We start from the raw sequence: 22,911 nt of genomic DNA on the forward strand, positions 1-22,911 counted from the left end.
TTGGAAAAAGGCTGCAATGAAACAAAGAGTGAAAAATTTAAAGGGGTCTGAATACTTTCCGTACCCACTGTAAATGTAAAACACATGCAATAAAAACACTTACAGCATTTTGATTGTAGGCTTGCATTTAGCAGACTGTCTTTCTTTCTTTTTCCAGTAACTTGTTGCTTTCAAGCAATGCAGCTGGAAACACTTTTGCCTTTTTTTAAAGAAAAGAGCATGACTAGCCTTTTTCTCCAAAAAAAAATACAACCAGAGATGGAAGCACCAACTCTGGGCGATTTGACAGCCTAATGTTATTCTGGGAAGCATAGGAAGTCCCTAGTAGCATCACACATGGAACATTAGGAGAAAGTCTACATAGTGCAATCCAAATTCCAACAGTCCACAAAGTATGTATTAGACATAATACAATGCATCATTTTAATATAATGCTGAAAAGTACTACCAAAAATCTAAATTTCCTTCCAGCTCACTTTTCATGAAAGTCATCTGTGAACTATAAAGAAGACGAGAAGACGACATGGGAGCATGATTGGTACAAAAATACAAAATTAATCTTTGTTTATGTTCTGTAATTTGAATGGTGTGTATAATATTTTCGTTGCACCTTGAAGAGTCCATCTAAGACATTATTGACAAAAAGATTCAGCAGACCTCCGACTTCTACTTTCTACCAAGCACACGCATCTTACCATGTCTTTGAAAGCATTTTCAATGGCTCCGACCACCAGGCTTTCTTGGGAGACTTTCTTCTCAGTGAAGAAGCGTGTAGGTGGGGTGCTGGGTGAGCCCGGAGCTCCTGCAGCACCACGGAGCGAGGCGGCCCTGGTGAGGGCGCGTTGGGATGTGGAGGTCAGGTGGTGATTGATAGGCTCCTCTCCGAGGCACGTGGGGGCCAGCAGGTTTGGAGTGCATACAATCTCCATCACCTCCTGAAGGTGCATGGCGATGTGGTGATGTAGAAGACGGGAAGCCATAACAGCCACCCCAGAGCCAGCATGGCCATCAAACAACGCCCAGTAGTGGAAGGTTAGGTCTTCAGAGCTGTCCTGGATGCAGATAGAATCAAACACACATCAGGCAATAACACGCTAATTATTGGTCAATATTTCTATCTGTTTGATTTATATTTATGGTCATCAGCAGTCCACAGAAAATAAAAAGAATCTATGGTTACATGGTTCCCTATTAATATGACGTGTCTTTAACAGTTTCTCTAACAATCAGTCAGAAGTTGATAACAGTAATCAAATAATTTAAGATTTAATAAGCAATAAGCATATCTAAATGGATGCTTGGGCAACAAGGGCATCCAGTTTCTGATAACTCCAAGAGTTTGGTTTTTATTTTTTATTATTGTCAAAATGAATGAAATGTAATGACTTTTTATCCAATGTTCTAAAAGTGTAAATGTGGGGTAATTCAAAACTTCCTTCTCTTTGCAGTCAGATGATATATCTGCTAGGGTTCCTTACCTGGAATGACCCGCCAATCTCAAGATACTGTAAATTTCAGGGGGGAATTAGAAAAAGGAAATAAGGAAAGTAACATTTCTCTTATCTTTGCTCATTGTAAAATACTGAATAGTATACTCCTTTAGGCCTCTAAAGGGAAGGGTATAACACGGGTGGAGACTCTTCCAACTACCATTTAATTTGCAACCTGTGGTGGGGTAACAAGAAGATGTAAAGGGTCGGAAGCCAAAAGAGTTGGGAACTAAAGTATATACTGTCTCAGTGACCAGAAGAATAGACACCACATTAGACTGACTTTAGTATTGAGCTACAGCTGCTACAGAGACTCAAACAGAAAGCTGCAGGGCCCAGGTGTTAAGGCCAAACTTTATTTAAATGTTTTCCATGCTTTAGGTGTTGGAAAACATTCAGGCCCTTCTTTTTATCTAAAAGCACCCTTCATCCTGGGTTTGCCCAACCGGGTTTGCTAGATGTTAATGTAGGCTTTGGGATCAATGCCTTAAATATGCAGGTTTTAATAGACCTACATAATGAACCGTGTATTCCAAAGCTGGATACTGTCTTCTGTGTTCATCTACAAAGTACTTCCACCCACATGATGTTTAGAAAAAGTGTCTTGTTATCTGGTTCATAAATTGCACACCTTTGAGTTTACCGGCTTCAAAAAGTGCAGCAACTCTATGATCTGCTGCACTCCTGGAATTAATGGCCAGACTTTTCAAGTCTGTTAAGATACACATTTAACTCCATTCTAAGTAATCAGTCATATAGAATGAAAATATGGACATGGAGATGCTATTGCACACATCTCATCATGTCAGGAAACATTAAGTGTGTCAATTAAAAAGAGAGGGTAGGACTTATTCTGCAGGGGCAGGGGTAATGCTGCATTTTTCTGGTCACTGAGTGTTGATCATTGCTAGCACATATTTCTGCACACACTAAAGCTCTTTAGGTTGACTAAATATAGTGCAGGCAGATTCTAAGAATGAGCCTATTAACAAAGAAAAAGCACTAGAAAAGCTCTACACTAGTACTCTTATTAGTCTAGTATCACTGCCACAGTGAGTCATGAGGTACTTGCACGAGTTTCCTGTAGGCTCCGAGTGGGCCTTAGTAAAGTGCTGGTGGGCTGAGGGGAAATTATAGCATAAGTATTAGTAATAGGTATGTTATATAGATAGCAATTGCCTTTAGAAATTAAATGACAAAGTGATTTATATGAATGGTTAGAGGTGGAAGAACATTGAGGAAATACAGACATCACAGAGTGCTTGTCCAATCAGAAAGAAACTGAAACACAGGCGATAAGACATCAATGTTTAGTGGGTTTTTCAGCTTTGTAGCAAAAAAAGGGACAGAGCCACCATTGTCAGTAACTTAATAACTATATCAGTAGAATAGCATGGTGTCAATGTAGTACACATTTCCCTACAAAAGCGAACAGCTGAGTTTTAATTTCATAATTGTTGACAGTGTTTCTTACTTGCCCTTCCTTTGTACACAACATACTGTACTTGCATAAGAACATTTGCTAACTTTCTGTGAGCATTTGCCTGCCCGTATTAGTGCCTGTCGAGCGCTGCTGAAGGCCGAGGCTATGGTGTGTAAAGGACGCTTTGCAGTATGCCCCAATGAACTGCTGATGGGACGGGATGAAGGGACACTGGGTCCAAACTGCAGAACCCCAGGGGCATTCAAGGACTACATCCACTCTGACCATTAGCTGGATTTCCCCGGTGATCAGATTTTAAATGAAGTGTGTGATAATGTCTAAGGATAACAAATGGACAAAGGAGGCAATAGAGCTTACTACAGTTTGTATTTTGCTAAGTGGTTATATTGTCACTTACTGTGGTCATAAAAATGTGTCTGCACAATGTCATTCAAGGTGTAGATGGTGAAAAAGGTGGTTATTTTGTGATGCAACCACACCCATTAGTTTGACTCACTGAGCACTCCCGGAGGCCCAAACTCTCTCCATTGGGCAGGGAAGACCTCCTGCGGCCAATCGGGGTCCGGTTGGGCGTGGAGCTTCCTGCAGGTCTCCTTTTGACCACCAGTACCTCACAGCAGGCCTGGTCCTCATTTAATGTGCTCTTTCCTGCATTGATTACCCTAGACAGAGAGAGGATACCAGGACACAAAACAGGGATTTAAAACCATTCTTCAGTTTAACAGGACACCTAAGATAAGAGAAAAAGAAATAATAATAGTGGTAGTTGATAGTAGTGCAACAAGCAAGAATTATTTGTGTAATATACGTAGGTGATATACTGTAAATATAGGCATTTGTTTGAATAATAAATACAATAGAGTACATTATCATATTTAGAGAGAGAGAGAGAGAGAGAGTAAGAGAGTGTGTGTATGTGCTCACTGCTCAACAGGGAGGTTGAAACAGAGATGCACTGCCTTTTCCTAGGTGAAAAAATCTCTTCACTACAATATTTACACTTTTCCAAAATAGCAAACTTCCCAATGTTCAACCCAGGAAAGAAGCTGGAAGTTCTCCTAGGAGAAGAGACAGAAGCTCCACCGGCTTCTAAATATGTATGAGGGACTCACAACCACAAATACCACCATATGATCCCAATATTACAGATTGGTTTAGTATTGTATAATAATTATACAAAACTGTAACGTATTATATGTTGTATTATAGTGTGTTGTATAGCGATCGGCACAATATAGAATCTATGTAACACCTACGTATGTATTTAATATGTGATATGTATACATTTTCTTTAAACTGCTTTGGCAACATGTTTTCTTTGTTCATGCCAATAAAGCAAATTTAATTAATGGGGAAACTATTTCCAGGACCAGATGTCATCTCTACTCACATCATTTCAATCATGCCCTTCTATCAGAAACAAACAGTTTGATAACAGCTATGTCTTGGATTAGTTCAAACTTTCCAAAAGGTGATTGTGCCTCGCTGCATTTATCACAAATAGATATAGTTTCATTGAAAGATGATACACTGCTACAAGAAATGTAAGGGCTTCAATGTCCTCCTTATCATTTTTTTAAGGCATGACCTTTAATTCCTTTCAGTTCTTAGGACTATAAAACCCATCCAAAACTCAATTTCTGTGTAGGAGTTTCCCTTCATGAGAGCAGTTTTTTTGTTGTTGCAATAAGCAAAGTGTGACAATGCAAGATAAAATCATCAAATGCACACTCTTTAAATACATTTTTAGGTTTAAGAGCCACACATATAGGAGAGAGGCCAGAAAGCCACATAAATACTGCATTATACAACACCTGGCAGATGGTGTCCTGTTGCTGCGAGCTGCTTTCGTCGTGGACAAGCTCACACTGCTTAACAATACTCTAGGCATTCTCGATTTAGCCCCACCGTAGGACATGTTAAGTCTACAGTGACCCTGTTGCTAGTATAGGAAATTAGAGATCAAGAAGTTAGATAGCCAAAGGGCATGCAGGAACAAAATCCGAAATATAAATACGTACTTTTGAAAAGTGTGTGTTTTTCTGGAATTCCGTCACTTTTTGCTCCACAACTCCACACTTTCTGTTTTTTTCAAAAGATTGTCATTATCCATAGTAATTATGCTTAAAGACGTCGAGACTTGTAGCATGTCTCTATTTCTCTAGGCAATATCTCAAGTGAGAATCATATCAAATAAATTAGTCATTATACGTTACAGGTGTTACCAATAACATTGTTGGTTTCTGCACTTCAGCAATGGTTAGAAGGGACACATTGTTAATGTTACTGTCAAGACGCCTGCTGTAAAAATAGTCTGTTACTACAGCTCCAAGTCAGCTTTTCTTCTAGTTTTTTTTCAGAAAGCAAAGTGACGTGTTACTCTAAAGAACAAGATTCACAACTGGTACAACTACCAAAAAGGCTAGTTATTTTACAGGTCCACTTTTAATCCCATCTCATGGGCTTCATCAAAGTTTTCATGATGTAACCTTTATGAATTCTAGACCCTGATTTAAGTTTTTTTTTTCACTTTTTTCTTAAACTACTATTTTTGAGGGGCAAGAATGAACTTTCAAACTAAAGTTGTTGTTCTGTTTGCTTAATTTGACTTGGCTACGCCAACATTAATCATGTACATTATAATTCAGTTTTGTTTTATATTTATAGTGACTGTTGCTTATTAAGTCATACATATTTTGGGAACCATAAATTACTTTGAAAACTATTTTTCACAGCATGCCAAACATGTTTAGTTATCCAACATTTCTGGCAGCAGTTGGTTTTTAGTTCATGCCACAAATCTCAAGAGTTGCATTTAGTTTGAGTTTTCCGTCAAGCTTTTAAAATCAGGCTATGAACTGTCTGGAGAATGGTCAACAGTAATGTAAGCATACAGTAATGTGTTCCTTTAACTCCTCACCCTAACTTTATATGAATAGAGGCCACAAACTTCATGCACCATCATGCGTGTCAAAGAACCAAAGCACTGCAGAAACGACGTTCACTTGACCCTGAAAGATCCCGAGATTAACAACAGTTGAGCTGTCGAGCCTTTCATGTCTGATATAAGAGGAAAAGCGATCCAGACCCCGAGGCACGAGCTATGTCCGAGAGCAGAGCTGTCATATTCAGTTACCTCATTTCATTTCTTCACATTTGAGACAATGGCATGACCTCAATTACTCTGTCAGAGCTGTACTGTACAGTGTTCCTTCATTTGGGGATTATTTTTCCTTTCAGTAACACCTGACCTCGAGTTTTGCTCCAAAGGCATTATCAGATATCACACCAGGTCATTAAAGGGGCATTGTACTATACATCTGCAAAAGTCCCAAAATGAATAAATGATCCACTTAGCTGACTAGCAAATACAATGCAATACTACTTCAAAAAGAAAACTAGTCAATGAACTGATTAGTTGATTGGCAGAAAAGTGACAGACAACAATGTTGCCATGTGAATAATTGTTACAGTAATTTTCAGATTTACAGATATGTAAATTTAATATATTCTAAAAAGTTTTAAGATGTGGGGCTGTGGGAATATGTGATGGCCATTTCTCACTATTTTTTTATTTATAGACTGAGTAATTCACTATTTTGCAAAAATAATACAGATTAATTGGTAAGGGAAATCATAATTTTTTGGTGTATATGTTGTACATTCACTCGCCTATCTTAATATATTCCAATATTTCTTATTTGCGTGCTTGTTTGCTCTGGCTAGTGTACTTCAAGCTCATGGCTGCATAAAGGAGACCCAGCACTTAACTATAAAAACATCATGTTGTTTCGGGCTCAGAGCGATGTGCCGTGTTGATTTTGCAGAAACAACACAAGAACATGTGCTGTATCATGTGATTAAGCACTGGATGCATTGTATGTGAAATGTGCTGCTCGTGTGCTTCCTCTCAAACGTTAAGTGTGACATTTAGCTCCTTTACAGTGGGGAAATATCAGAAAAGTAGAGGAAAAGAATGAAGAAAAATCAAACATGGCTAAACCTACAACAAAAGTGGAAGGACCACATACATGTTTAGCATTTTCGTGGTGCTGACAACCTGTTTTCACCCTTCTTTATCGTTGAGATGTTGGAGCTGCTGAACATGCAAGTTAGTTCACGCTTTTAAACACCCTGGAGCTGCCACTTTCTTATCTCTGTTTCTTTAAGTTATGATATGAATGCAGACTATGGCAAATTACAGCCTCTCACACATGGATGTCTGCTGAGCTGCAAACAAAGCATACGGTGTGCAGTGGGAGTGCTCGTGTTTAGCTTCCAGACACACATATTATTGAGTATTGTTCGCACTGCTGCTGAGGTTGCAGGATAATATTGGTACTGGGTCAGTGGAGTAAAAGAGTGAGAATTGAGAAAGTGAGAAGTGACTCTCAACTTGTGTGACGTGGAGGTGAGGGCGAGCTAGATCTCTCCTATCGATGAAGTGCTTTAACAGCTCTGACGTTAATTAAACTCGTCTTCTGGCTACTTTAGAAAATGATTGGTTTTGGCATAATCATTCTATCACTAGACAGAAACTTTCTGTCTACTATTTGCTAGGCTTTATTTGTTTTCAGGACCTCACTTTTATCCAAACTGAAGCTGCTCATTAGGTAGAGGTACACAACCTTTTCACTTTCCCTTCTCTCAATGTACTCCCTCCATAAAATAACTTTTAGCAGAAAAGGTAGAGGCTTGAACCAAGTACTCCGAAACAAAGTGGAAGTTTAGGAACCTACAGCTGGTTAAGTTAGCAGTTAAAAAAAAGGTGTCAACTAACGATAATTGTCCTTTTCCCTCAACTATTTTTGTGATTAATCAATCATTTTTTTATTTGACTGCACACAAAAAAATGAAGTGGGAGGGACCTGGGATCGGGGAAATTGTAAGTTCAAAGTGGTAATGGGGATATAAGTTACCATTACAAATTGCTGACTGTAACACAAATATTAATATAAGGTATGGTAACTGTAATTGTGACATACACTCAGTGGCCACTTCATGAAGTACACCAGTATGAAAATGGAAAGGACAAGATATTAAAAAACACAGCTCAATATAATGCAGACCAGATCATAGGCACATGTAACCCTGACCTCAATATAACACACAAGGAATTGCCATTTTTGGTTTTGTGAGTGGAGATTGTCACAGGATGGTTGACCCCTCCAAAAACTGTAAACATTTCCTGGAGCAAGCACGCCTGACTGAACTCAACTGAAGGTGACATCACGATCATCCTCATATTTTGAAACATTAGCCATCATACAACACAGCAGCACTGCAAACTTCACCCTTACAGGGAACTAAGTGCACAAGGGAGAATCATTACTGGCCAATGCTGGTGTAAACATGGTGGGTAGAAAACAACTGCACAGAAAAGGCAGCAGTAAATGTAGCCTGCCTACATAAGTGAGGCCTGTAAGTGCGTTGGAGAAGCGAGGGCAGTGAGTAATACTCACTGATCCATTCAAATGATTGTGCACTGGACCAGACAATGCACCCACTCAGAGATCTCATCAGAATCCTTCTCATAAAGCTAGAACTGCTCTTCCTGTCTCCACAGGGAGCAGTCTAATAACCCAGGATGGACCTCAGCAAGCTCAGCTCAGAGAGGCCTAGAGACAGGCAGGGGTATGAAGTGAAGGGGGGAAAAAGTACAGATTAGGAATGCATGATCCTAAACTTGGATTTTACATTCCATTGCTAATGATACAGACACAATGGAATCCTTTCACAATAATTTACAATGAGGTAAAAACAGTCAGGATGTAGAAATAAGATGTGAAAAGTACAAACAATAATTGTTTCTCAAATAATAAAAAAGAATGAGTGTAATATTTACCAAAATTGGCAGTATATACAAGCTTAACAATCTCGGAGATTGCTTTCAAAACATATTTTCTTCAAAGAAAATGTATGTATGTATGTATGTATAAATGTAATGTAAAAATATATAACTACGAGCTATAACTACAATTATTTATCCTGGCGTTTTATGAGAGAGACCCATCGGCGTCTGACCATTTTAACCCCTTCATCGCCTCATCTCATATGGGCTCAGGTTTTCTCCACTGGCAGTGAGATTTCACAATAAGAAAGCCCACTGGTCAGCAAGCTGTCGAAAGATCCCACCCACCCACCCACCCACACACCCACCCACCCACACACCCACCCACACACCCACACACACACACACACACACACACACACACACACACACACTGTTCAACTGATGCTACAGAATTATACATCTTGGTTAAGTATGGGGATTTTTATATCTAAAACAGAAACCTCAGTAAAAGATTTGTGTTGTTTCAATCATGAATTTATTATGATTGCTAATGTAATACAGTATTAGCACACACAAATTCTGGATTATCATTTTAATTAAAATGATGCAACCTACTTTAGAACATTTATGAGTAGTTTCCTTGCTTTTACATTTGGAGATTAAAGATTCTTCAAGGCGGATTGGCATAAGGAAGCATAGCAGAGGGCGTATGAGAATTAAAAATATGGTTTCCTCATGTGATAGGAAGCAGAGACCATACGCATCTCTTTCAATACTAAAACATTCAATTAGCCAATTTAATAAGCAACACTTTAAAGTATTAAATCAAGCAAAATGGATAGGGTCCGTGTCTCCATGTACCTACGTATGTAGCCTTAGCGTAGATTTTAAGCAGAAGTATAAATCAAACTTAAACGTCACATTAGCGTCACAGAAACACCCTTTTTCAACATTTGATATTTTTAACGCATTATTTATTTTTTTGATTTCACTAACACCAGCTTACGACCCATAGTTATACATACATTTTTGGAATCCATGGTCTATAACCCTCATTTACATAGAATTATACCTAACATTTGAGCTAATAAAGCTGAAACTATGAATTATTTTGACTAATAGTTAATCAGAGGAATGAATGTTGAGTGAATGAGTTTGGTCAGGATGCTGATTTGAAAACATTTCAACTTCCACCCAAAATTCAATGAAGGTGATTGTACTTGCAATGAGCGTTGCATGGAATCCATCCTTTTTTGTGGTAATTTGGTTTAAAAGAGTGCAATATTTCTGATATAGACATTTTTAAAAGGGGTCAAATTTGACCTGAGGACAAGAGGAGGGTTAAAATTACAATGACCTTGCGACAATGTGTGAAAACTAATCACATTACATTAGCATTAGCAACAAATATACATGAAGTCTTAAAAATAAAAGTAAATTTTTTCATTCATTTTTTATTCAGATTTTGCAGAATGATCCCTGTCCTGTTTTTTATTATTTCACTATTGGATTAATATTATAAATGCATTAACATGTAGTTGTAAACATATATAAAATGTAATGCCAACATTAATTTCCAAATAGAAATGAATGAATTCAGTTTTTTTTTTTAGGTTTGTCTGCAATCAGTGGACATATGTACAGCAATAAAGATGTGAACGCTGTGAACTCTTAAATAAGATGCTTATCTAAAAAAATTACATGGTGTTTTTTAAATATATAATTCTACACTTTGGTTCTCTAATTTGCATATTGGATTCTGTGACAGAACCTTCATTATGATGTCGGGTGTGAACGGAATGTTCTCTGTAGCTTCAGGTTCAGCTGCAGAATCTTTCTCATTTGGTATCTGACTTCTCAGCTATACACACCATCTGAAAAGACTTACTCGTTCGCCACGTTCCACAAACCAGTTGACCGTTTTCTTCTCGTTCCAAACTTGACTTCTCTTCAAAATGGACACCCGGTTTATTTTTGAGCAAGTCCAAAGAATGAGACCGTCCTCATTCTCGGAGGAAGAGCAGCACTGCTACAAAGCTGAAGTGAGTTTGTGTAAATGTAAAGGTGCACTGTTTATGTTGATGTTACATTTTATAGTTTGGTGTTTCTGTGAGCTGCTTCAAACTGTGCTGTACTCAATCTGTGTTGAAGAAAATGATGCTGAGACAGTTTCTGCTCATGAAGCAGCAGGAGCAACTTCCTGATTATTTATCTGTCAGAGACATGAAGACCTGGCTGCTGACAGGAAGAAGCTTCCTGGAAGAGTGAGTCAAACTAATTGTTGATGTAACCCGTATGGAAATTTACATTAGAAAGATTTTATAAATGTTTTAAAGTTGTAGAAATAACACACTATTTTTGTTTTTGACAGGTTTCAGGAAATAATTGAGAGGACAGGGATTGATCATCTGTTCATGGCTGAACTGGTGAGCATAAAATAGACGATCATCATACTTTAGAGCAATAATTAAATGTTAAATACTTTAAACTGAGTCACCTATAGTCCTGTTGAGACTAAATAAAGAGTGGTGTTGACAGGCATGGACCACAGCTAGACTCTTCTGTCTCAGTCAGATGGAAGAAGAGCTCCTGGAAGAGCTGGACAAAGAAAGGTGTCTTTCCCAGCTGTTCAGCAGGAAGGTCACACTGGAAGGCCTTCAGATGTTTGTCTCGATTGTCCACCCAAAAGCAGAAAAGGTTGCACAAACCTTCCTTTCAGCCCTGCACAGAAAGATGCTGCAAATCTTCTGGGACATTCAGACTGCCAGCGGCCCAGTCTCTGCAGAGGACGCAAAACCAGCAGAGCTCATGGAGCTGGAACAGAGTGCTGCGGCGCTGATACCAGAGGTGGTGGACACTGCTCTTAAGTTCCTCCTGGAAGATCCAGAGCGGGAAAACAAGAGTAAAGCCGCCAGTGCTGAGATTGGCAAACTGCTGACTAATTCAGCATTTCCATGCCTCTCTCGGTCAGGAAGCGTTTCTGAAACTCTTCTGCTCGGTGTCTGCACCAAGGAAGCCCAATCCATGGTCGAAGCCATCTATAACAGGTTTGACAAGTGCTCCAGGTCCTTCAAGCTGATGGACTATGATGAAAGCTATTACGATTCTAGAGAGGGCGTCATCTCTGCCATCCAGGATATGGACCATGAAGTGCAGACTGATGCACCAAGCCAGGCTCACTTTCAGCTGGAAGAGGGACTTGTGAAGGAGAGGGAGGCTTCTCCATGGGCTGCTCTGGATCAAGAGATAGACTTTATGCCAAAAGATGTTGCAGAGGACACGTACAGAAAAGAGGCAACCCTGGTTCAAGATTCTGTCGTCCAGAATATGGACAACAACGAGCAGGTGGATGCATCCAGCCAGGCTCACCTTCATATGAAAGAGGAACTTCTGGAGAAGAGGGAGACTTCTCTGGACCTCTCTCCTTTGGAGGAGCTGAAAGAGGGACTCATGGATAAGAGGGAGGCTTCTCCACGAGTCGCTCTGGAGGAAGAGGTGGCCACTTTCCCAAATGATGTGACTGAGGACACATACGTAAAAGAGGAAATCTTGTTTCAGGACTCTGCCACCAAGGATATGGACTATGAAGTGCAGTTTGGTGCATCCACTGAGCCTCACATTAAACTGGAAGAGGTACTCATAGCAGAGAGGAAGATATCTCTATATTTCACTTCCTTGGAGGAGCTGGAAAACAAACTCGTGGAGCAGAGGGTGGCTTCCACACGAGTCGCTTTGGATGAAGAGGTAGACACTTTGCCACATAATGTTAAAAACATGAACCATGTAGAGCAGCTGGATGCATCCAGCCAGGCTCCTCTTCAGCTGGAAGAGGGACTCCTAGAGGAGAGGGAAACTTCTCCACGAGTCTCTCTGGATGAAGAGGTGGACTCTGTTTCAAATGATGTTACAGAGGAAACCCTGGTTCAAGACTCTGCCATCCAGGATATGGACCATGAAGTGCAGACTGATGCATCCAGCCAGGCTCACTTTCAACTGGAAGAGGGACTCGTTGAGAAGAGGGAGGCTTCTCCATGGGTTGCTCTAGATAAAGAGGTAGACTTTATGCCAAAAGAAGTAACAGAGGACACATATAGAAAAGAGGCAACCCTGGTTCAAGATTCTGTCGTCCAGAATATGGACAATGACAAGCAGGTGGCTGCATCCAGCCAGGCTCACCTTCATATGAAAGAGGAACTTCTGGAGAAGAGGGAGACTTCTTTGGACCTCTCACCTTTGGAGGAGCTGAAAGAGGGACTAGTGGATAAGAGGGAGGCTTCTCCACGAGTCGCTCTAGAGGACAAGGTGGTCACTTTGCCAGATAACGTTGTTAAAAACATGAACCATGTTGAACAGCAGGATGCATTCAGCCAGGCTCCCTTTCCACTGGAAGAGGGACTTGTAGAAGAGAGGGAAGCTTCTCCACGAGTCACTCTGGATGGAGAGGTGGACACTTCAAATGATGTGACAGAGGAAACCCTGGTTCAGGACTCCGCCATCCAGGATATGGACCATGAATTGCATTTTGGTGCATCCAGCCAGGCTCATCTTCAACTGGAAGAGGGACTTCTCGAGGAAAGGGAGGCTTGTGTTGAGATCACTTCCTTAGAGGAGCTAGACATGGGAATCATGGAAGTGAGTAAAATGTCTGCACAAGTCTCTCTGGATGAAGAGGTTGACACTTTGCCAAAAGATTTGATTGAGGACACATGCAGAAAAAGGGAAACCCTGGTTCAAGTCTCCGTCCACTATATGGACCACCAAGTGCAGTTTCATGCATCCAGCCAGGCTCACATTAAGCTGGAGGAGGGACCTCTGAAGAGGAGGAAGGCTTTGCCACGAGTGTCTCTTGAGGAAATGGCCACCAGGGTAAGCCTAGCAAATAGGGACACATCTTCAGTCAGACTGGAGACCAATGTGGCAGTTTACTTGGTTGATGAGCTGGAAATACTGCAGCAGGAGGAAGTGGAGGTTTATGAGACACTTGACTTCCTGGTTCAGGACTGTGCTGATAAGAAGAAGAAGAAGAAGAAGGGATCGTGTGCCTTTTTCTGTGGTTTACGGAAGATGATGAAATGTGGCTTTTGTGTTCCCATCAAGCAATAAATCACAGCACTCCCTCTGCAATGATGTTGTTAAATATATTTAATAAAACTATTAATTTTAAGTCATTAACCATTCTCTCTGTAGTAATTGTGTATGTACTGTTTTTGCATAGGTGTCATGCATAGGTGTGTTGGGAGTGACCAGTACAAAATTAACACAATCACAGTAATGTCTTCCATTTGTTGTAAGGCCGTAATATAACACATTACTAATTCAATTTTGGTAATATTATACTCGTTACAATTTCATTTTAGCGCAACATTTAGTGGTGTTCTGTTTGTTTTTTTATTCACCAACACCGCAAAACATTTCTTTAAAAGTCAAAAAATGCCTGGAGTATTTCCTGTTGAAAGTGAGCATACATTCATGTTTTGCATCTAGCATCTTACGTTCATCTTGAGTAAACTAATCCAACAGACAATGTCAAAATAAAAGCACTTCCTGTGACGGTTCTAGGTAAAACTAAATTTCTGCTAAAAAAATAAGGTGGTGTAGCTTTTCACATATCAGCTGTAAATCAAGTACGCTAAATAATGTAGATAGTGAGTTTTAATCACACTATAATTGACCATTTCCTTTAGACTGTTTTAAACTAAACAACATTTCTTAATCAAGTGCTTTAAACAAACATTTTACAACAATGCTGTACTTCGATACAACTGTAAGATAGTTTTAATTGAGTATTTTTTATTTTCTCCTACTTGCCTTTTGTACGTTTTACTTATCTATTTTCTGAAATCTGTAGTTACTTTGCATATTCATACTAAATATTCAGCATATTATGAATAATCTATGATGTAATAAAGTGGATAAAGAGAAAACTTTATAGATTTGACTGTGAAATTCAGAAGCTAGTTGCCAAGTCAAACTTGTGCTGTTATTTGGGTCAAAGTAACCCAAAAGTAATGCAAAAGTAGTGTAACGCATTGCAATTTAGAGACAGTAATATTGCAATATAACTAATTAATCTCAAATGACAGAAACTAGTAATCTTTAATGTGTTACATTTTGGATATAACTTGCACAACACTGCTCGTGAATGCACATGAAAAAAAGCTAAATGTTTATCAAATGGACATTGGTGTCCAAAACAATTCCCTAATTTTCAACATAAATTCCAAAAACCTCAATATACATGACACAGGATTCAGGTAGCATCTTTTTAAATTATTTCCGATGAAATGTCAATACTGTCAGCATTTCTTTACCTTGCTTACACACAGTAAATGCAACTAAAAATTCAGCTGACTGCACTGGACTGGATATATATTTATGGTTAATGTTTTTAACATTTTAGCTCTGTATATTAGTCACCTAAACACTTCGCTGGTTCGAATGGCCTTCACTGCCAGCATGTTTGTGTTCCATAAGACTTCTCACTGTTTGGGTTTGTGTCTGGGTTAGGTTCACACAGGTCGGGAGCTTCTCTCACAGATGGAGTCAGCAATTTTCAACATACAACATAAAGGCCTAAATATAGCCTTGAATATAAACTACTGTGACGTTTATTTTATGCAACAACATTGCTAATTGTAGCCTAGTCACAGTGTAGCTTATAGTTTGTAAGTCCTACAGTAGTATTATATCAGATGAAACTATAAGCACTGAATTCTAAGATATTTTCACTTATAAATGGCTTTCATTATCATTTCATGAATTAGTTGAAACAAGAATGTCGGTTATGGATTTTTTTTTTTCATTATTGAGATTATCAGAGGAGCCTTCATTTGTTTAATGAATTCAATAGGAATCTACCTCTAAGACCAGATGGAAGTGGAAATGTTCACTAAAGGAAATGTCCTGGAGTCACCACAATCAGCAGGGTTCAATTTCCGGGACTAAAAATATCTACAGCAGAAAATACAACAAGTTGTTAACATTTGTTCTAGACATTAAGATTTGTTCTAGACATGTGGTTTTCCCAACTTTTTAATACAAGTTAAATAATAATAAAAAAAAAAAAAATTTGAAAAATAAATTTGACCAAAGTATCCACTGAACAGCGCAAAACATTTTTGATCAAAAGAAAAGCCTATAAATCTATAAGAGGTACTAACACTGCACCTGTTTAGGCTTAACAACAAACGGAAAACTGAAAAAACACTAGTCTGACCTACACTTCAAATGTGTAGATTCAATCAATTAATTTTTTTTTTATTATAGTATAATTATTTTATAAATTATGAATAAAAAAATCTCACTTATCCCCTGAAGCAATCTTAAGTACCCCGATTTGAGAAACACTGTTGTAGACTAAAGTCGGTGGAGAAAGTAATGACTATGTGTACTCAAATGCTATGTGGTATATGCATATTTCTATGAAATGATGTACTACTATGATGTACTTCTACTCAACTGAATTTCTCAGGGAAATATTATATATATTATTACATCGGCAGACACTTTGCAGATTAGGATTTTACATACAAAACCTGTGATGACCTTCTAAAATATGATGCCTTGTTGTATTTGAAGTACTTAAAATCTGTTCACTTGACCGGCCACAAAATAAGAATACTGCTCACATGTTACTGCATCTATAATGTTAATCATAATATTATAACACGGACAGCATTATTTTGTGTATATCTATATACACTAACGTAAAGTATTATTAGGAACACCTGTTCAATTTCTCATTAATGCAATTATCCAATCAACCAATCACATGGCAGTTGCCTCAATGCATTTATGGGTGTGGTCCTGGTCAAGACAATCTCCTGAACTCCAAACTGAATATCAGAATGGGGAAGAAAGGTGATTTAAGCAATTTTGAGCGTGGCATAGTTGTTGGTGCCAGACGGGCCGGTCTGAGTATTTCACAATCTGCTCAGTTACTGGGATTTTGATGCACAACCATTTCTAGGGTTTACAAAGAATGGTGTGAAAAGGGAAAAACATCAAGTATGCGGCAGTCCTGTGGGCAAAAATGCCTTGTTGATGCTAGAGGTCAGAGGAGAATGGGCTGACTGATTCAAGCTGATAGAAGAGCAACTTTGACTGAAATAACCACTTGTTGCAACCGAGGTATGCAGCAAAACCTTTGTGAAGCCACAACACGCACAACCTTGAGGTGGATGGGATACAACAGCAGAAGACCCCACCGGGTACCACTCATCTCCACTACAAATAGGAACAAGAGGCTACAATTTGCAAGCGCTCACAAAAATTGGACAGTTGAAGACTGGAAAAAGGTGAGTTCACTGTACTAAAATGTCCCCCACAGTCACCAGATCTCAACCCAATAGAGCATCTTTGGGTTGTGGTGGACTGGGAGCTTTGTGACCTGGATGTGAATCCCACAAATCTCCATCAACTGCAAGATGCTATCCTATCAATATGGGCCAACATTTCTAAAGAATGCTTTCAGCACCTTGTTGAATCAGTGCCACGTAGAATTAAGGCAGTTCTGAAGGCAAAAGGGGGTCAAATACGGTATTAGTATGGTGTTCCTAATAATCCTTTAGGTAAGTGTATTTCCTAATGCCAAATTTATTGATTTCCCCGCATATCTCTCACATTCTGAACTGAGTCGTAGGCAAAAAAAATCCTGTGGAAGTGAGAGTGCTGTCATAATGGAAGACATCGGTGGGCTGTGAGATAGCATGCTATCATTAGCGGATCAAATCGATCAACATGGTTTGTCAGCAGATAATATTTTGGCACATATTGAAGAATTTTTGGATATATTAGGGCCGATAAGTGCTCTTCAAGAAATATAAATAGACACACAGCTGTCAGGTGGCTCAGCCTGGGCAAGGCTCTTAAAAGAGTACGGGACCTGAGAACCTGCGTTCACAGCAGGACAGCTAGTTATAACATTAGATAAAAAAGAGATAGAGGGAGTTTCTACAAGCAGCACTCACTGAAAATCTATAAAACATTGATTAAACAATTAACCTCAGGGAAACAAGCACTCTATCTATCATAACATCCGTTAACAGCATGAAAATAAGACTTTATGTTAAGAGGAAAACACAGAGCACACAACTCTTCATTGTATATGTATGAATTCAAGGTACTTTACTGCTGTGTCACACAATGTGAAGTTGGGATTGCTTTACGGAATGAAATTACCGCAATAGTAAGACAGCCCCACTAACCATCACATTGCCCGGATACTTCATATGGGAATGCATGAGTAGAAGTGATTGTGAGTCTGTGCTCTCGGGTGTTAGGTGAGGATGGTAACAAGAGTTTCCTACTACTTTGTGAGTTATGTTCTGTCAAAATGTAGATGTAGGTTTTGTTTGTGTAGTGTAGGTCCTGTTTTAACCCGTGGAGGTGTACAGCATGCTGTGCTTATCTTATTATAAGTCATTCCTGGCTTCTCCAGCCTGCTTCTGCCACTGTTCTGCAGCTGCACTCTCATACAAACGATACAATTTATGGAAGCAAAGTAGTAACTTAGCTTTTCATGAGACAAGCCGCTGCACTAGATGCTGTTTATAATATGTATTTATAAAATACAACACAGCTGGTTTATTACAGCCTAGGCAGGAGGATGCAGGCAGCCAAATGGATTGTGAACACCCAAGATGTGATATCACATGGTTGGGATTCTGGTCTCCGTTGTGAAGTAGATGGAGGATGACTTTAAGTGTCTGACAAGACAAACATTGAATGAGCAAATTCTTAAAACCTGCTAATCTACATGTGATAACTGTGTGTCCCATGTCACATCACCAGCTTTACTGTGACACTATGCACTGTATTACTATGTTCAACATACACACCGAACAATTTAAAATTATTTGTGAGAGCTTTCCTGACTAGCCTCACAAGTGCCAATAAAACACATCATTGCTTTTCAGAATAAAACCTAGTTTTGTACAGTTGTTCTCATTGTGTTAAAAAACACACAGGCCTATGATCTCTTGCCTTACAGTGAGTCTACACTGTTAGATTGTGTTATTTTTTTTCCCATCTACTGCGCCATCACAATAATAAATTATCATCAATCCGATATGGCCGAGATTATAGCGATTTTAGAGGTAGGCTGTGTTCGGATGATGTTTAGAGATTTAGGCAATCGCTGTATGAATACGGGAAGAGGCCACCTCATGCACCTTGGGGCTCATGTTTACGCCTTGCTGATGGATCTCAGCGGTCCTGGAAGAACGCGCACTTCCAAAGGATGCTGTGTGCTGTGCAAGAAAAGATGGACGCATAGCCTACAGGTTACTCACTCTGCGTATCCGGTGGCCCACGGGAGCCGTTTGGTCTCCTTCAGTATGAGGATCGGTCTTGCAATGTGGTCCGCGGAGCACTCTATCTCGTCCGGCGACAGTCCCAAGAACTCCGGTCTGCTGTACGGAAATTTCAGCGGCAGATCCGAGCCACCGCCGGGATGGTCACCGTTGGAGCCACCAGCCATCATACCTCCCATGAAATTGGCCACCGCCGATTTCACCCGCGTGAGCATGGTCGTACTGCAGCGTGGGTCCAGGCGATGCGATTGCGTGAGTTCCCCCCCGCCCGACAGATCCCAACACGGCGACGCAGTTTCGCGGCGTGGAAGGTAGACACACAGCGACCGTAAAAAGTCATTCAGCCCAGCGCTCCCTCGGTGAACGCGGAAATAAAAGCTACACACACATACAGGCAGGCAGTGCTGAACGCTGGTCATGTGACAAACCGGTTGCTGCCGGTGGATTTGGTCGCACTGGCATCTCAGTGAGCAGCTTACTGTTTACGGTGCTGGAGGTCAAGGTGCGTTAATCCCGGAGTGACGATTATTTGATGGGCAAGGTGCATCGGACCACTGGGTCCTGACGTCAAACAGCCCCCAAACTGGGCTTGCCTTGCACATTTCATGAAAGTCACTGTCAACACAGTCAACTGTAAACTATTTCAGGAAACAAGGACATATTTCACGTTGTAGGCATATGTTAGATGGGCTATATGATCAAATAGACTATGTTTTGTTTTGTTTTTTGCAAAAAAGTAATTCACAACGTCGACCATAGGTATCCTTACAGAATAATGTTAGCCTACTTATGTTTGGGATCAACAGGCCCCTTAAGCCTCTCCACTCTTAGGCTATACTACTCCAGTAAAATCAATTGAAATATAATTATTTGGTAGTTGAAAGGGATATTGCTGCAAAATCCTGCATCAGTATCAATCACTTATGGGATACATTTGTGTGTGTGTGTGTGTATGAAGTGTAAGAGGAGTCACATATGTCTAGTTAAACTTTAAATGTTCAGAAAACATAGTATTTTTCTCATACTGTCAGTTTAAATTGACATGTATTCACCCCTGTCAGAAACATTTTAGGGTTTTTAAAAAACATCTCCCGAAAAAGCCCAGTCTGCTCTAATTGGCTGATGTTTCCACTCTCGGAGACTCTGAACCATCATTGGAGTTGAGTGGCACTTTCTACCTAGATATGGTAGTTGTGAAATTACAAGGGCATGAAAGCTCTGACCGCTGGATTGTTTACAGGAATCTGAACTCGGGCTGTGTGCATTAGGCTACTCTGTAGATGGAGCATTTTGAAACCCACAGTAGTTATGTAGCACCTCAACCTGCTTTAAAATTAAAAATTAAAAAAAGATGGAAATCTCACTTTTTTCAATAAAGGAGCTTTAAGAAGTCCTTCATCCCAAGTGCCATTAAAGGCTGGGATCTTTCTGAGTGAGTCTGTCCGGCTGAAATATGTGATCAACACTGTATGGTGACGTAACCCAGTGGTGTCTCATTTCATAGCAGTATGTTTTCACCCCTAGACCTTACCACGCGGTTTCAATAGCCAAGGGCTAGGGGTAAGACAGAGAAATGAGATTCAGCCTAACACAATACTTACAGCGATGCTTATGAGTGTAACGCTGGCCACTTACTAATGGGAAATGTTGGATTTTATTTGTGAAAATGTGTCCATATAAATGGAAGAGCGTGTTAGGATTCAACTACAATCACCTGACCATGCTTCTCTGTCTTGTCTCAGGAGATTGAATGTCTCAACTAAAAGTTTGTTACCCTTTTTGAGAAGGGTAGTTACCCTTCTGAAAAAAACAGTTTCAAAACATCTATGTTGTTATTTGTATCGATGCACTAGACATAATATCTACATACATGGCATTTGATTGTAGGCTAGGCTCACTTTGGCCCCAGCAACATTAAAAGAGTTTAGCTTTGTGTACAGTTTCTCTTAATAATGTATTATATTAAGTGTCCATTTCATTATAATATTCAGATTTATCATAAATAATTGAACATGCACATGTATTTTATGTTCCGTTAAAGAGGGGGGGAGGCGGGGTTACATTTGATCGCGTAAAAATGTACTTGAAAGTAACGCATTAGTTAATTTCTGAAGCAACGAGTTACTCTTATAATTTGTAACTGAGAATCAAATTTAGTTACATTTTGGAAGAAGTAACTAGTAACTTTAACCAATTACTTTTCTAAAGTAACTTGCCCAACACTGCTGACAGGATGTTGTTGTCATTAAGATAGCATGACAGTTGATTATAAATTAATTTTTTACTACACTTTAGCAACAGAACAAATGATAGAAATTGGTCCATAGTTGTTTGGATGTATTGTATCGCCTCCTTAATGTAAGGGAGTAATGCGTGAACATTTCCAGATGCTGGATAATTCATAGGTGGATGTCATGGTCATTTTACACAACACCCTTTGTTTTGAGAAGAGATTTGAGACATGATACTGACTGTGGTGGCCTCATTTCCTCACTGTAGTTTATGATTACTACTTGCTTGCTATTGCTAATATTTCAGATATTACTTCAACTATGACACATCTGGCCAGATTTGTGGAATATTACTTTCTGGTTACATTGCCGTTTTCTTTGTTTAAAATTATTTTTTTTTCCAGTTTGTTCTGGCCTGTAAATCAGTTTAAATCTGATTGGCTGGGCGTTCAGCCAGTCCACCAGGATGTGTGGCTAGACATCATGAAATTACAAACACACTTAGAGCTGCCTTTTGGAGAAGTAAGCCTCACAAAAATGATGTGTTATACAATACCGCAGTTAATGTTCCAGCCAACCCACACATGACCCTCAAAGGCTTCTTTCTATTCATGGACCGGCAACGTTGAAAGAAGAAGTTTAAAATCCACTGACAATCTGAGAATGACTTCTTAAAAATGTATAATAATACGAATACTTTCACTATTTTGCACTGTTAGACTCACCTGGGAATTGATCCAAATCCATTTAGAAAAATCTTTGCTGTTTGGACAGTCTGCTTCTGTCAAAAACCCTTCAGTTTGCTTGAGTCTGCTAAATGTTGGCAGATGTCTGATTAAAATTCAATAACACACAAGCCTGATTAATAGAAGACACTAATTAAATATTTTTTGATGTTTGTGAGGCTTTACATGTACTTTTATTCGTAATACCAGCTTTTTAAAGTTGTTACCCCATTGGTTGCGTGACTTCCAATAATTCTTTAGTTATATGAGAATAACTTATTTGCTTTGAGTCTGAAGTGAAGCACGGCCAGATTAACCTGTTTGGTCGGCCCAGAGCACAACTTTGCTTTTAGCCCTTCCTGGCCCCCAACCTCCTGCTTCATTATATACGCAGACACCAGCAGGACTCAAATGCTACTTCACATGTAAAATACCTGAAAATGTATGCTTATATAATGTGGTAATTTATCAAGGAAGTCATGTTTATTTTACACGTGAATTTAGTTATTTTTCTTTCATTTCACATCTGAAATATCTGAAAATCTAGTGTCAATTTAACAGAAGTTAAATTCAGTCTACAGCACGTCACTCTTTGTAGATTACAAAATGTGTTTTTATTACCTAATTTGTATTCGCTAACACAGTCAATTTCAATCTTTATAAGTTTACATGCCCATTAAAACCATGAGCTCACTCATTATTCAGTGTGGCTGCATTGAAAATGAATAAACTCCAATGAAAGTGGAGTTGTCTGTTTGGCAGACTATATCCAATCAATAAGTCATGAGTTTGCCAGCAAAGACCTCTACTGACCTAATGACACACATTGAGCCTGTCTGGGAGCTGCAGTGCAGGAGATGATGCACTAAACAATCATGCCAGAGATTTTTGCTTGGGTCTCCAGCATGCTTTGT

At 39.4% G+C, this 22,911-nt stretch overlaps 2 protein-coding genes across 3 annotated transcripts in view; one reads left to right on the forward strand and one right to left on the reverse strand.

Annotated features, from left to right (window-relative positions):
• The window catches only part of ppm1h (protein phosphatase, Mg2+/Mn2+ dependent, 1H), a 36,955-nt gene extending 17,458 nt beyond the window's left edge, over nucleotides 1-19,497 (reverse strand). The window contains exons 1-5 of one of the 2 annotated variants that reach the window (XM_034879989.1): nucleotides 19,021-19,497; nucleotides 3,431-3,596; nucleotides 2,563-2,610; nucleotides 1,479-1,505; nucleotides 696-1,052 (exon numbers count right to left, since the gene is read on the reverse strand). In XM_034879989.1, coding sequence (XP_034735880.1) covers nucleotides 696-1,052; nucleotides 1,479-1,505; nucleotides 2,563-2,610; nucleotides 3,431-3,596; nucleotides 19,021-19,460 — 1,038 coding nt within the window. In that variant the 5' untranslated portion in view covers nucleotides 19,461-19,497. The remainder of the gene's footprint in view (nucleotides 1-695; nucleotides 1,053-1,478; nucleotides 1,506-2,562; nucleotides 2,611-3,430; nucleotides 3,597-19,020) is intronic. The other variant, XM_034879990.1, reaches the window with a different exon arrangement.
• Nucleotides 10,478-13,896, forward strand: LOC117949603. The gene is made up of 4 exons (XM_034879988.1): nucleotides 10,478-10,770; nucleotides 10,880-10,992; nucleotides 11,100-11,154; nucleotides 11,267-13,896. The coding sequence occupies exons 1-4, from the start codon at nucleotides 10,684-10,686 to the stop codon at nucleotides 13,829-13,831; spliced, it is 2,820 nt and encodes a 939-aa protein (XP_034735879.1). The 5' UTR covers nucleotides 10,478-10,683; the 3' UTR covers nucleotides 13,832-13,896.
• Nucleotides 19,498-22,911: the final 3,414 nt, after the last annotated feature.

This window comes from Etheostoma cragini, chromosome 8, assembly GCF_013103735.1.
Source record: "Etheostoma cragini isolate CJK2018 chromosome 8, CSU_Ecrag_1.0, whole genome shotgun sequence".
Taxonomy (NCBI): Eukaryota; Metazoa; Chordata; class Actinopteri; order Perciformes; family Percidae; genus Etheostoma; species Etheostoma cragini.